The sequence below is a fragment of the Fukomys damarensis genome, unplaced genomic scaffold, assembly GCF_012274545.1.
Source record: "Fukomys damarensis isolate Sample0158 unplaced genomic scaffold, DMR_v1.0_HiC HiC_scaffold_37, whole genome shotgun sequence".
NCBI classification, from domain to species: Eukaryota; Metazoa; Chordata; class Mammalia; order Rodentia; family Bathyergidae; genus Fukomys; species Fukomys damarensis.
The window spans coordinates 7,581,668-7,596,087 of NW_022900949.1; the positions used below are offsets into that span (position 1 = coordinate 7,581,668).

General features: G+C 52.0%; 1 protein-coding gene across 5 annotated transcripts in view; it reads left to right on the forward strand.

The window, feature by feature from the left end:
* The first annotated feature begins 1,808 nt into the window (after window positions 1-1,808).
* The window catches only part of Rfx2 (regulatory factor X2), a 62,784-nt gene continuing 50,172 nt past the window's right edge, over window positions 1,809-14,420 (forward strand). For 4 of the 5 annotated variants that reach the window (XM_033759528.1, XM_033759530.1, XM_010634780.3 and 1 more), the window contains exon 1: window positions 2,801-2,955. In XM_033759528.1, the coding sequence (XP_033615419.1) occupies window positions 2,921-2,955 (35 nt within the window). In that variant the 5' untranslated portion in view covers window positions 2,801-2,920. Of the gene's footprint in view, window positions 1,871-2,800; window positions 2,956-14,420 lie in introns of those variants that run through there. The other variant, XM_033759529.1, reaches the window with a different exon arrangement.

Here is a 14,420-nt window from a genome sequence, read left to right on the forward strand (position 1 = left end):
GGCAGGGTGGGGGGAAATCCTCCGGGCCTGGTTGAGACAGGACAGGGGCAGTGGGGCCAATGCCTGGTGAGCAAAGGGAAGGCAGTTCCTGGGCTCAGGGATCCCGGGGAAGAGTTTAGGTGCTGTTGCCTCTGCTACGGGTATCAGTGTACCTGCTTACCAGACATCGAACATTTGTTCATTCATTGCTCTGTGAGCCGAGCACAGTGGGTGCCCTGAGGAGGAGGCCGCTGTGCCCGCAGGAGTTGGGTGCCAAGGAGGAGAGGCTGGAAGGTCCCCGGTCTCCCTCGCAGGCAATGGTGAACTGTGGCTCTTGGCCCACAGCGGCCGGGGCTCACTTTTGGAAGGAAAGTTTGATTGGCACCCAGCCACACCCGCCCACTCACACATGGACGTATGAACAGTAACAGAGTGGAGTATTAACAGGACAGAACGTGGCTGGTGAAGCCTGAAATATTTACAGTCTGGCCCTTCCCCTGCCTAGATGGAGGGATTTGTCTCTGGTCCTGCTGGGCTCCCATGGCGGCAGGAACACAGTTCTGGGATCACATAGGCCTTATTTATCTATTTATATTTGGTTTTTTGAGACAGGGTCTTGCTATGAAGTCCTGGCTGGCCTTAAACTCACTATGTAGCCCAGGCTGACCTTGAACTCGTGGAGATCCTCTTGCCTCAGCCTCCGGAGTGCTGGGATTATACCATGCCTGGCCCAGACAGGCCCTTAGTAGATGCCCCGGATGTCCGGCATCTTCAGGAGGAATCGCACAGGGGTGACTGCTGGCATGACCCAGGGGAGTGACGGGCCCAGCCTAAAGCCACAGCCAGGGAGGGGAGGAAGGCCAAGCTGTGGCCTCTCGGGGCTCCGTGACTGCAGAGCTGATGGCCGTGGCTGTCCAAGGTCCCTGGCGTTAGGGCCCTGGTGGGATGTGACCCTTGGAAGTGGAATCAGAGAACGTGGAGGGGGCCAGCTTGGGGGCGGTCGAGGGTGATGAGCCAGTCGTGTGCTGGGCCGGTGGAGATGCAGAGGGGACATGGGGCACAGCGCCATGGTGGGAGCTGGAGGTGACGGCCCCAGCTGAGGACCGTCCTGGCTAGAGGGCCGGCTCCGGGAGCTTTGGCTCAGAATGGCTCATTTAGGTCGCAGCAGTGGCGGGGTCACAGGAGAAGAGGGCTGTGAGTGGAAGAGAAGCCAAGGACAGAGCCAGTGAGCCTCGAGGGACAGGGGACCAAGGAGTCAAGGCAGGATGTTGTTTTCTTTAAATTATGGCGAAATGTGTATAACATAAAATTGGCCATCTTAAGCCTGTCTAAGGGCCCAGCTCAGCAGCATTGAGCGCATCGCACGGCTGCACCATCCAGCCGTGCACCCCCAGGACTTTCCATCCCCCCAGCTCTGCCCAGGAAACGCTGGCCCCGTCCCCTCCCAGCCCGGCACCACCGTCCTCTTTCCTATCCCTGTGGGTCTGACCACCCTGGGCCTCCTGGGAGCGGGGCCCTGCCCTGCGTGTCCTCCTGTGTGTGGCTCGGCTCCTGAGCAGCGTGGCCTCAAGGGCCATCCACACTGTAGCAGTGTCACGGACCCTGGGCTTTTTACACTTGTTGGCTGCTGGAAATCCTGGAGCGGGTGAGAACCTGGAATGAGGCTGAGAAGGCAAAGGAGGAAACAAATTCAAGGCCCAGAAGGTCAAGGTCTGATCAAGACCAGAAAGGTGAGACTTAGGCACGTTCCAAGGAAAAAAGGGTCCCCTCAAAAAGCCAGAAGGGCTCAGGAGCACTTGTCTCCCCAGAACACTGCTGAAGTTGCACCAGTGATGTAGAAGTTCATTCCTGCTAGGGCCCGTGGTGCACGCCTGTGATCCAGTGCTCTGGGGTGAGTTTGAGCCCAGCCTGGGCAACTTAGACCCTGTCTCAAAATAAAAATACAAAGTGCAAAGGCCCTGGGTTCACTGCTCCCTCTCTGTCTCTCTGTTTCTCTCTCTCTCTCTCTCTCTCTCTCTCTCCCTCACACACACACAACACACACACACCCCAGACAAAAAAGCAAAAGCAAAAAAAAGTCCATTTCTAAAGTTGCAAAGACACCTAATTATGCTTATTGTTATTATTTTAATGCAAACTGTTTATCTTTTAGAAACACTGCTATGTTTCCAAGACTGCATTTTGGTCCAAAAGACCCTTTTTGGGGTGATGACTTGGAAGCAGTTTCTAGAAAAGTGAGCAGCCCACAAAAATGTGTGACTGCTCCCTTCCTGGGGCCAGTGGGACCCCACAGTAAACATGCAGGGATTTTCCCAGCTGGCCTGTTCTCTCCGAATATGTACAGCTATACGCAGCCAGTTTTGATGAAAAGAAATGTAATCTTGGAATTCCAGACCCACAGAAAAGAGAGGAAATGATGTGCTTCTGATTGTAAAGAGAATTCATTTACTGAAAGAATTTACTTCCGTCAGGATTTTTTTTTGTCTGTGCAATGTTCTGTGGTGTCCATCCTCTCAGCAAATATTTGTGTGTCCCAAATATCAAGGAGCTGAGTAGTTTATAAAGAATAACGTATTTTCATGTATTAATAATCATCTTGTAGAGTCCCGTGTGGTGGTGCACGCCTGTCATCCCCACACTAGGGAGGCTGAGGCAGGAGGATCGCTGTGAGATCCAGGCCAGCCTGGGCTACATAGTGAGACCCTGTCTCAATAAAAGGAAAAAAATAATATAGATAGGTGTCTATCTACGTATCTATACTATATATATTCAATACTCAATAGAGATGTATCAATATGCCTGTCTATCTATCTATCTATAGGTTTACATAGCATGTAGAACATTACGAGGGAGAAGTTCCTAGAGAAACTTTTCATTGGTCTGCTGGCACTGCAGACCCTTCTGGTGGTCCCCTTGTGAGTGGCAGATCCTTCTGGAAGCCATGTCCAACTCAGGAGCTCACTCACAACCAGGCAGGTACAGTATTTAACCATGGCTGCACTCACTGGGGAGGCCCAGATGCCAAAGAAAAGGCTCGTGTGCCTGCAGTTACTGATTGCACTGTGGAGGCCGGAGTTGGGAGGGTCAGGCCCCAATATGGCACCCCCTAGCCTGGACTTCCGGTTGGGACTCTCCTGCCTCCTCCAGGCCGTGGGGCCCTGCCCAGGCCCAGCTTCTTTCTCCCCATCTTCCACCACCTTCTGTTTGTTGGCAGCAGCCCTCCTCCCCTGTCCTAGAAGGAGTGGTCTTTGGCCTCAAGTTCTGTCTGTCAGGGCCACCCCAGAATCGCTTCTGGGTCTGGTGTCCTGTGGCTCCTTGCAGAGTCCTAGGGCTCTGGCCTCTCCTGTGCTTCCTTATCCCTCTGTCTTCTCCCTCCTGCCTTTCCAGGACCTCCTGGGCTGCGTCAGGAGGGCAGATGGGTACTTTCTCCCACTTTAGCCTGCCAGCGAGAGGACACGGCCCTTCCCTTTGTCCTGACTGCGTCAGACTTAGCTTGGCATTCAAGGCCTCCTCCGTCCTGCTCCAGCTGCCCTCTCCTTGTCTCATTTTCCTCTTCTCTGTATGGATTTGCCAGGTGCTAAGGTCTTGTGCTTTCTCACCACGAACTTCAGGTTCTCATCGGTGGGAAAATGTAAGACTGATGCTGGGGCTTCCCGCATGGTTGATAGTGGGTGACACTGGGGGCCAGATGGTCCTTGGAGGTGGGCTGTGCTGCCCGCTGTGTGGTGTCCAGCAGCATCCTGGTCACCAGCAGCCAGCAGCACACTCCCTTGCTAGAGCTGCCACCGCCTATGTGTCTCAGGTGCTGCCAGATGTCGGGGGTGGGGAGAGCAGATCACAGCTCTGGGGAGAGCCCTGGACTGAGCAGCTCATGCTGGGCACTATGAAGAGGGTTTCATGGTTAACGCACGAGTCACCCCACATCGTGGAGCCCTTGTCTGAGAGCTGGTAATCTCCGTGGTTTGGATTCCATCTACCTCAACAATCCAGCCCTTTCAAGATGTCATTTCTTTTACTACATCCCCAGAGAAAAATTTTTTTTCTTTGGGGTACCAGGGATTTAACTTGGGTCCTTGCACTTACAAAGCAGGCGATGGAACCACTGAGCTAAATTCCCAGCCCTCCCCAAAGAAATTTTAATCAAAGGCCTCTACTGTTAATTGACTTCCCTTTTTGCTCAGCCAATACTGCAAGTGGGATTCTTTTCCAGCAAGTTCGGGAGGTAGAGTCCCTGGTGGGAATGCTGCCTGCCTCAGCACTAGGGGCCCAGGACACAGTGGGAGAATATTAAATGCCCCAGTTTATCTCTGAAGCCCATTACAGGGGTTTGATTGGTCTCTTGTTTTGCTTTGGAACTTTTCAAAGATTTTGCCCTGTTAAAAAAGTCAATTTGGGGCTGGGAATTTAGCTCAGTGGTTCTGCCACCTTTCTTGCAAGCACAAGGTCCTGAGTTCAATCCCCAGTACCAGAAAAGAAAAAGTGAATTTGGAGCAAATCTAGATAGTCTTGTCAATTGACCAAAAGAATGACTCTTTGTTTTTTCCTTTCTTTGAGACAAGGTCTCACTCTAGTTCAGGTTGGCCTTGAACTCACTATGTAGAGCCCAGGCTGGCCTTGAACTCATGGTGATCCTCCTGCCTCAGCCTCCCAAGAGTGCTGGGATGACAGGTGTGCACCACCACCATTTTAATTTAAGTTAAACCATAAACCAGCTAGAGAGGCTGAGATAAAATGCACAGACAGCAAAATGCTGATTGTTTCTCAATAAAAATTCTGAAACAATCAATTATTGGTTACAGAACTCTTGGCTAAGCCCAGCGTGGTGTGGTGGCGCACACCTGTCCTCCCAGCACTCTGGGAGGCTGAGGCAGGAGGAGCATAAATTTAAGCCCAGCCTGGGCGACTTCGCAACATTATCAAGATAACTGGGCAGCTGTCTCAAGATAAAAAATATGAGGGCCTGGGGGGTTGGGGAGGGAGCGCAGCAGTAGCGGAGTCAGTGCCTGGTTCACTGTTAAGTCGGCAGAGATAGGTTTTGAAAATAAAGGGTTTGCCCACGCCTTGGTGCTGGGTTTTACACCTACAGCCCCTCCAGTTCCCCTCTGGCAGGGGCTGTGCTCACTTGCGAGTGCTGTTCCCCATCAGATAAGGGAAACCTGTACTGAAGGCTTCAGGAATACCTGGGGGCAGATGGTTTTAAAGTTTCCCTTTCACAGTTTCAGTTACTCACAGTCCGGAAATAGTAATGGGAGGAATCCCAGAATAAACAGGGCATAGGTTTTCGCTGACTTTCCTTACAGCGTATTGTGATAAGTGACCTGTTGCAGGAGTATTACTCATCCCTTACTGTGCCTCGCCTCCAACTTCAGTTTTATCGTAAGGTTGTATATAGGATGGATGCATCATAAGGATGAGGGTTAGTTCCGTCCACGATTTCAGGCACCCGCTGGGGTTTGGGGACAAAAATTCAGCAAGGCCAGTATGACTTTCATACCCTAAAAACAAAAAAAGGCTGAGCACGGCGGCACACTCAGGAGGCTGAGGCAGGAGGATCGCTGTGAGTCTGGGGCCATCCTGGGCTACATAGGGAGTTGGAGGCTACAAAGAGACCCTTCCTCAAACAAGAACGACAAGATCACTGCCCAGCCTTGAAGGCTGGGGCCACCCCGTCTTCTCCTCTCCTGTGCCCCATGAGCTCACTGCCCCCGTTCCTCCTCCTGGTTCCTGTAGATCCCGCTGCCCTAACGGACCTAGTATGGAGCCTTCTCTCTCCATTTCCAAGCACTCTGCCTGGCTCCAAGCCTCTGTTGTCCGGGCTGTTGCAGTCACCTGATTTGTGCCGCACGGGAAAGGGACAGAAGGGACCATGCGGCTCCTGTTATTCTCGCTCTCCCTCGAATCAAATGCTTCTGTTGTTTTGAAGCACCGCGGGGTACCGTGCATGCATTTCTTGGAGTCGTGAGAACTTGTAAGGTTTTTATCAAAACATTAGACTCTTAAGAGACAGCGGTTGGAGTGCCAGGTATGAGCACGTGTCCCTTATTATTATTATTATTATATTATTATTAAATTCCATTAGTTCACGTTTGCAGTATATCGTGGCCACGGTCCTCACGGATGTAACGCAGTTCATTCTTTTCCCCCCCTTTCCCTCCTCCCTCCCGGGCCCTCCATCTCTCGGTGTGAACAAGAGCCCTTGTCCATCAGGCGCGACAGGCCGGGCCTGTGTCTCCCACTGTCCCTGGACTTGCTGGGACTCCTGCTCCCCAGCACTCTCTTCCGGCCCTCGGGAAACATCGGTAGGGAAATTTGTCTCAAATTGAAGGAAGCTATCTGATAAATACTTCTGCAAATTGGCCACGGAGCCCTTGTTTTATTGGAGCAAGGAAATCCCACGGGATATCTTCGCATAGCAAACAGGGCTGGGCAGACAGCCCGCCCCAGGGCCCCGGCGGACGTTTCGGGGCTGCAGACTCACCTCCCCTGGGGCACGGCCCAAGAAAACTGGAGTCCCGCGTCCTCTTGCGCGTGGTGAATTGCGTCTAATAGGCATGCGTCGCAAAATACTTTGATTTTGACTTCTTGCAACTACTTCAAAATGCAAAAGCCGCCCTTAGCTTGCACCGGCCGCCTCCGGGCGTGTAAGGGTTAGCGGTGCAGCTCTCTCTCCCCCACGCAAAACCTTGGAGGGGAGCCGCGTCTCACCTTCCTGCGTGGGACACTGAGGCGGATGCCCGGTGACCCTAAGCACCGTTTCACCTGTTTCCTAGTGACACCGCCCTGAGATACGTGTGACCCCCACAGGGGCTGTGCAACAGGGGCCGTGGGACCGCGTCTTAGTTCAGCGTCGCCAGGGTTACGCTCCTTTGTAGCCGGTATGAGAGTTGCACCCCGTTCGTGGCTGCAAACAGAGGTCGTTAGAATTCAGCCCGCTCTCCGCTGGTGTCTTTCCCTTCTTACTATCCACTTTCTGCTCTGTTCTTCCTGCGTAACTCAGATTCTGCTTCAAGGCGATGTCCTGAGTGACTACCGACCAGCTCCCTCCTGAGGGGCACTTTGGCTGGGCCTGGGCACACACACTCTTATCCCAGCTCCTCGAGAGGCCGGGGCAGGAAGAGCTCAGCTGGGAGACCGGCCTGGGCCACTTAGAGAGAACTCATCTCAAAATGAAGAATAAAAAGGGGCCGGAGGGGCGGGGACTTAGCTCAGTGGTGTTGCCACCTGCCTCAAGCACAAGGACCAGAGTTCAGTCCCGGGTGCCAAAGGGGGGGCGGTGGCCCGGTGTGGGGCCCCCTGGGCTCCATCCCCAGTACCGCTCACTTCCACCTGCCCTCGCGCCCTTCCTGAGGCTGCCTGCTCGTGTCCCCACCTCAGCCTGTGCGCACGTCACTGTCCCTTGTCCCCCTCCGAGGGACCCCTGACCTCCCAGCCACTTCGGGACACCTGGGCCACCTGGCCAGACCGTGTGCTCCCCGGGAAGGCGTCCGCATCCTGCAGGTGCGGTGCGCGCAGTCCCTGCAGGCCCAGCTCTGCCTCGCTGTCACTGAGCGCTCCTGGCGGAGGTTTGTGCCATCCACCTCTCCAGTCCACGCGTGCTGTGGTGACTCTGCTGACCTCGCCTAGCAACCGCACAGCCCTGCCCCCTCCAAGTCCCTGTTGATCCATGGCTTAAACTTGGCTCTCCCTACACTCTGCGCCGGCGGGGCCTCGCTCTTGCCCTGGACTGTCTGGTCCCCTGCCCTGTGTGCCAACAAGCAGAGCGCAGCACCCAGCATCTCGGCCCTGTCCTTGGCCTCCTGCTCTTACAGCTGGTCTTTCCCTTACACAGTCTCCGGTCAGAACTCCCACGACCTAACCCTGACTAAAGTGTTCGTTCTTTCTTTCTTTCTTTCTTTTTTTTTTTTTTGGTCCCAGAGAATGAACTCGGGTCCTTGCACTTTCGAGGCAGGCGGTGGAACCACTGAGCTAAATCCCTGGCTTGATTTTTTTTTTTTTTTTTTGAGACAGAGTCTCGCTATGTAGTTGAGACTGACCTGGAACTCACTATGTAGCCTAGGCTGGTCTCGAACTCACAGTGATCCTCCTGCCTCAGCCTCTCGAGTGGATTTTCGCTTTCTTAATGACAGAAGAATGATATGTACTTTCTTGTCTTCTTGTAATTATGAAGTCTTTGGCCATTCCATCCTGCAGCTGGAATTCCTTTGCTTTTTCACAAAGCTTCCCCTGATATCTGCGGGGATGGGTTCTGGGCCCCCCTCGGACACCAAGTTAGCCTGATTCCCTGTGTGATGTGGCAGAGTGTCTGCACATGCTCCTCTAAGCTTTGAATCCTCTCTGGATGACACAGTGCTAATGAAACTGGGTGTGGTGACACACAATAATATCAGCATTCTGGAGGCTGAGGCAGGACTGCCATGAGTTCAAGGCCATCCTGGGCTACAATAATGAGTTCAAAACCAGCCTGAACTACATAGTGAGACCCTGTCTCAAAAAACAAAAAAGCAAACAAAAAAAATTTTAAAAAAGAAGTAAGAACAAGGGCCAGGGATTTAGCTCAGGGGTTCTGTCGCCTGCCTTGCAACTGCAAGGACCTGAGTTGGATCCCTGGTACCAAAAAAAAAAGTAACAACATGCCGTGAGTCATCAGTAAGGACAAAAATACGTAGCCTTCGCTGTCTTTCTGTCCTGTGCACAGTCAAACCCTCACTCGTATGAGCTCTGCATTGCTCTGAATCATGTATTGGTGGAGCACACCTGTAATCCCAGTACTCTGGGAGGCTGAGGCAGGACGATCCCAAATTCTATCCTGGGCAACGTAGCAACTTAGGAAGACTCTGTCTCAAAATAAAATAAATAAATAAGGCTGGAGATGCACCTCAGTGCCAAGGGAATGGGTTTTATCCCCAGTATTGCAAAAGGGGAAGGAGGGGAGCCAGAATTTCAGGGTATATAAACAACTATACATAAGGGAAAAAGACACACAGCTTTACTTAAAGTAGAGGAAAGGTTTGGAACAGACATTTCTCCAAAGGAGATACACAGGTGGTTCATGAATGCTGCTGAGCACCACAGACCCTCGGGGAAATGCAAACAAAACCACAAGATACCACGTCACAGCCCCTTGGATGGTTATCAGCAGAAAGGAAAGAGACGTGTTGGCCAGGATGTGGAGGAAGTTGGCGCCCTTGTGACCCGATGGTGAGAGTGTAAAGCGGAAATCAGCATGGTAGTGCCCCAGAATATTAAAAGAATCTCACCATGTGATCCAGCAGTTCTGCTTCTGGAATTATAGCCCGGAACTGGACACATTGTGTGTACACGGGTGTTTATTACACTACCGCCAAACAGTGCAGGCAACAAAGTCTCCCCTGAAGGGAGGGTGGTTATACACAGTGTGGTCCATCTGCATGGTGAAATATTACTCAGCCACGAAAAGGAAGTCCTGACTTGCTACAGCGGGGATGGCCCTTGAGCCCTTGCTGGTTAAGAAGCTGAGCCACACACAACAGGACAGACACTGCAGGGCCCCGCTCCCAGGAGGCCCAGCGCACTCAGACCCACAGGGACAGGAAGGAGGACGGTGGTGCCGGGCTGGGAGGGGACGGGGCCAGCGTTTCCTGGGCAGAGCTGGGGGGATGGAAAGTCCTGGGGGTGGATGGCGGGGATGGCGCAGCCCTGGGAGGTACACGTGATGCTGCTGAGCTGGGCGCTTAAATGTGGTTAAAATGCTTAATTTTTGTTATATCTTTTAGCACAATGTAAAATAATGATACTAACAAGATGCCTCATTCCGCTGGCGTTTTCCAGATGGCACTGTAGGAAGTCTGTCCTTCCCGGCCTGCGCCTGTGCAGTCCCACCGCTCCCAGGCCGAGTCATGGGATCACAGCTTTTTATTATTGTTATTATTATTTTTTTTTTAGTTTCTACAAGCTAAGAATTTTTTTTTCATTTTTAAGTAATCAAGAAAAAATATTTCATGGCGGGAAATAGTGTGGAATCAATTTCTGCGTCTATAAATAAAGTTTTATTGGAAGAACACCAGACCTGGACGAGGGTTGGGCAAGGAGGTGCTCGCCCAGGGCACTTGGCTTAAGAATGTGCTGAAGATGTCCTGGGGAGTTAGCTCAGGGGTTTCGCTGCCTGCCTCGAAAGTGCAAGGTCCCAAGTTTGATCCCCGTACCAAAAAAAAAACCCCAAAACAAAAGGAATGTGCTGAAGAAACTCAGGCATCAAGCTACAGAATATTTTAATGCAGTACTTATAAAAATCAAAGTAAATGCCAGCCAGGACCAGTGTTAAACACCTGTCACACCGGCACTTGGGAGGCTGAGGCAGGAAGATCTAGAATTTGAGGCCAGCCTGAGCTACACTGCCAAGTTCAAGGCTGGTGTGGACCATATAGTGGGACTGTCTCAAAAAACAAACCAAACGAAAAAAGTAAAGAAAAAAAAATCTATAAGGAGCAAATTATCAAAATTTTAAATGAAAACAGGATTGACATTCTAGGTTTTTCCTCCAGCCCCAGGCTGCCGTGTAGCATTGTGAGCAGTGACAACAGAGACTTGTGTGGCCCACAAAGCCTGAGGATGGAGTCCCTGGAGCTCCCTGGGAGGTTTGTCAAGGCCTGAAGGACACTGCTTCAGGAGAGGACTGTCCCCTGCCTCTAGACCTGAGCCACGGCTATCACCAGCCACGTCTGCCCTCTCCTCTGTCTCCTCTGCTTGCCTTTTTAATGTTATCTCCCAGGGAAAAATGATTGTACGCTCCTAAGTTATTTAATATGGGGGTAATAGCATTTGAAAGTCAACAGCGGCATTTAGCACTGAATTAATAGGCACACTAATGCCTCGTGAGGCTGGCTACTCGCGTGATGACCCTCAGGAACCATTGGTAGAAACCACCACCTTACATTCAGGTTATATAAATTTTCACCTAGTCAACTCTTCACTTAGAGGGCGTAGTGTCGCTAGGCTTCTGTTTTTTGAGACAGAGTCTCACTATGTAGCCTACCTAGACTGTCCTTGAACTCATGGCCATCCTCCTGCCTCAGCCTCCCAAGTGCTGGGATTACAGGTGTGAGCCACCATGCCCGGCTATGACAGGTTTTTAAATAGCAAATGCCGTGGTAGCTTCTTGGTATTTTGTTTTGTATTGTTTTGTTTTTGGCTCTTGTTCTTTCTCCTTATGATTTTAAAAAAGTGATTATTTGCTAGATATGTTGATGTAAGCCTGTTATCCCCACAGGGGGAAAGCTGAGGTAGGAGGATTGCAGCAAGTTTGTGAGATCCGGTCTCAAAAATCCAAAACAAAGAAAGTACTAAAAGAATACTGACTTAAGAGTGTTGTTTGATCAATGTAAGTCAGACTCTTTTGCACCTGTGGGTTCAGCCTTCCATCAATTCCTTTGGCAACTGAGATAAATTCCAGAGCTTTGAGGCTCCAGGTCTCTGCTGCCCTCTACTACCCCAGGGCCTTTGCACCTGCTGGTCTCTGGGCCTAGTGTCCTTGCCCTCATCTTCCTGTGGCTGGTCCCTTCTGGGTGGCTGTCAGATATATTTCTGTCTTTTTCTTTTCTTTCTTAAGACAGGCTCTTCTTGGGGAGCCCAGGCTGGGCTCAGACTCTTGATCCTCCTGCCTCAGCCTCCCAAGTGCTGGGATGCTGGGTGTTTACCATAATACCCAATCTAATTCATTCACCTGGAGGTTCTAAGAGTCCAGGATGCTGCTCAGCACTCCGTAAATCCACTTTTTCTCCTTTTAAGGGTTGGAGTGTAGTTCCTGGGTAGTGCTAGTACTTGCTTGATTTTGGAGCAAGGACTCCAAAAATACCCCTTTTATTTCTTCGTATTCTCAGTCCACACAGTCGGCCATGTAGCTCCTGGCCGCCATCTGCCACCTGTCTCTGTAGCAGTGCCTTTTTCAGGTGTCAAATGAGTGGGAACGCAGTGCCCGCTTTTGACCTGGCTCTGCGCCACGGCCTGCGCGCCCGCTTCATTCCTTTTAACGGTGGCTGGGGCTTAACGGTGCAGCCTCTGGAGCGTGTCTTACTGTCCTCCCCCTTCCTCCCTTCCTTCCTTCCTTTTTTCCTTTCTTCTCTTGTCGGTACTGGGGATGGAACCCAGGGCCTTCACCCTGAGCTCCATCCCAGCCCTTGTAACAGTTTCTTATTTTGGGACAGGGCCTTGTTAAGTCACTAGGTCAGTGGTGACAAACCTGTGGCCCTCATGCTGCAGTGGGCTGTTGTTGTGTTTTCTTTTAGGACAAAAGCTGTTCACGTGTGAGTTGTTTTTCTAAACTGAGACGTGGGTATCGAGGGTTAATTGCAGCGTTGACGTTCTGAGATACGTAAGGGCTTTGGGGTTGCAGTTTGGCGCTTGTCTCTACGAGGTTTGCCAGCACTGTACTGGGTTAGGCAGGAAGGACTCAAACTTGGATCCTCCTGCCTCAGCCTCCAAGTGCTAGGACTGAAGGCATGCTCCCTCGTGCCTGGGTTATGGCTGGATTGTTTAATCTGAGTTCATCATACCAATATTTGAAGGCTTGCTGCGTTCCAGGCCCTGCAGGGCCTGGCTTTGTTTTTAGAGCTCATGCTTCCTTTTTAATGGCTTCAGGGAAACTGCAAAGTTGTACCGTGATTCATGTGACCATTTCCCTGTGGGTGAACACTTTGTTTCTGTTTGTACTTGTGACTTTAGCTAAGCCACCAGGGACATGGTGTCTGCATCTTTTTCTTTTCCCCCCCAGTACTGGAGATTGAACCCAGGGCTTTCACGCTGAGCTCCATCCCCAGCCCTTTTCATTATTTATTCTGAGACAGGGTCTTGCTAAATTGCTCATGCTGGACTCAGTTTGAGATCCTTCTGCCTCAGCTTCCCCAGTGTGCACAACTGTGCTCAGCGCACGTGGGTGTTTTTACGACCCCCCCCCAGCTCTCTGTCTCCAACTGTTGCTTTGGCCCTGTCCCGAGCCTTACAGGCCTCAGAGGTCATTTCCTGTGGTGAGTGGCCCTGCCCGGGGTGAGCACACTGCCAGCTCCTCTCCTGTCTTCCAGTCCAAGCTGGAAAAGATGTGGGTGGGGCCACCAGCACAGTGACACAAACCCCAGAAACTGGCAGCAAAATGGGGGGCGGAAAGGTTCTCCTTTGGGGGAGCTAAGGTGAATTTAATGGCCAATCCAGGCTAGCCTCAAACTTGCTATCCTCCTGCCTCAGCCTTCCGAGTTGCTGGGATTATAGGCCTGAGCCCCCACACCTGGCTGATAGTTTGAATTTTGATCTTTTCTCGGGCTCCAGACTCCTCAGTCTTTCTGACTGTCTCTGTGTCTTTCTCTCTCTGTATTTCTCCCTCTCTCTCTCAATCCGTCGCTATTTTTCAAGCTGTTTACCAGCTGCTCGGTTGTGCAGAACTCGGCTCTGCTGCCCCCAGGTCTCACAGAGGGGATGGATGAGAAAGTAGCATCCCCCAAGCAGAACACCACACTGCCATTTGAAAAGAGGCTGCTGCCGGGCGAGAGATGAGTGCTAAGTGTTTGGCTAAGATGACAAAGTACACAAGTATGCCCAGGAATAGTCGTAGCTTAGCAGGAGGCACTCCCTAAAGACTTCATCGAGATGATTTGTTTCTGCAGTCACAAATGGCAGAGCACAACTGCGTTTAGCGTTTCAGAGGTTTAAATTGGCAAACATCAGCAGGCAACCCTGGTCATGTTGTAACGGAGTGGACTTCCGCCACGAAGGCGATGGGTGTTTATTGAGCATTTACTACGTGCCGGGCTGGCGGGTTGCACTGCACTCCCAAGTTACGTCATACAACCAGCTGAGGTGGTTTAGAATTATTTGCTCCATGGGTGGGCAAGGAAATGAAAGTGCAGGGGCTGGGGATTTAGCTCAGAAGTTCCGCCGCCTGTCTTGCCACAGAGTTCAATTCCTGGTACCCCCAAAACAAGAAAGAAATGGAAGGCGCAAAAAGGTTTGACTCCCTGGCCAGGTGTCACCTAGCTAGAGCCCAGAGGATGCAGGCTTGGGGCCCGAGCCCTCCTCTCAGGACCTGCGATGTGGACACAGGGGCGTCCGCTCTCCGCTTGGCTTCTGGAGCTCTGTGCCCCTCGGTTCTCCTCCTTCCTCCCTGGCTGCCCTCTCAGTCTCCTCCGCCGCATCCTCCGCCTGCCCGTGACCTTGACGCCCACTTCCTGGCGACCGGGTCCAGTCCCAAGGGTTGAAGTGCATCTCATCGCAGCGCTTGTCTGCCCTGTGTGTGCAGAGCTGCTGCCGCGCCCCCTGCCCCTGGGCTCTGGCATCCACTCGTCCTGTCCTTCACACAGCTGGCTGTCTTCAGTGTCTCCTGGGTCCTCGCTAAGTGGTCCTGATGCTTCCTGGTGTGTCACGCTGTGTCCCCGAGCCCCGCCTTCCATTGCCCAACCGCCACACTCCCAGACCCACCG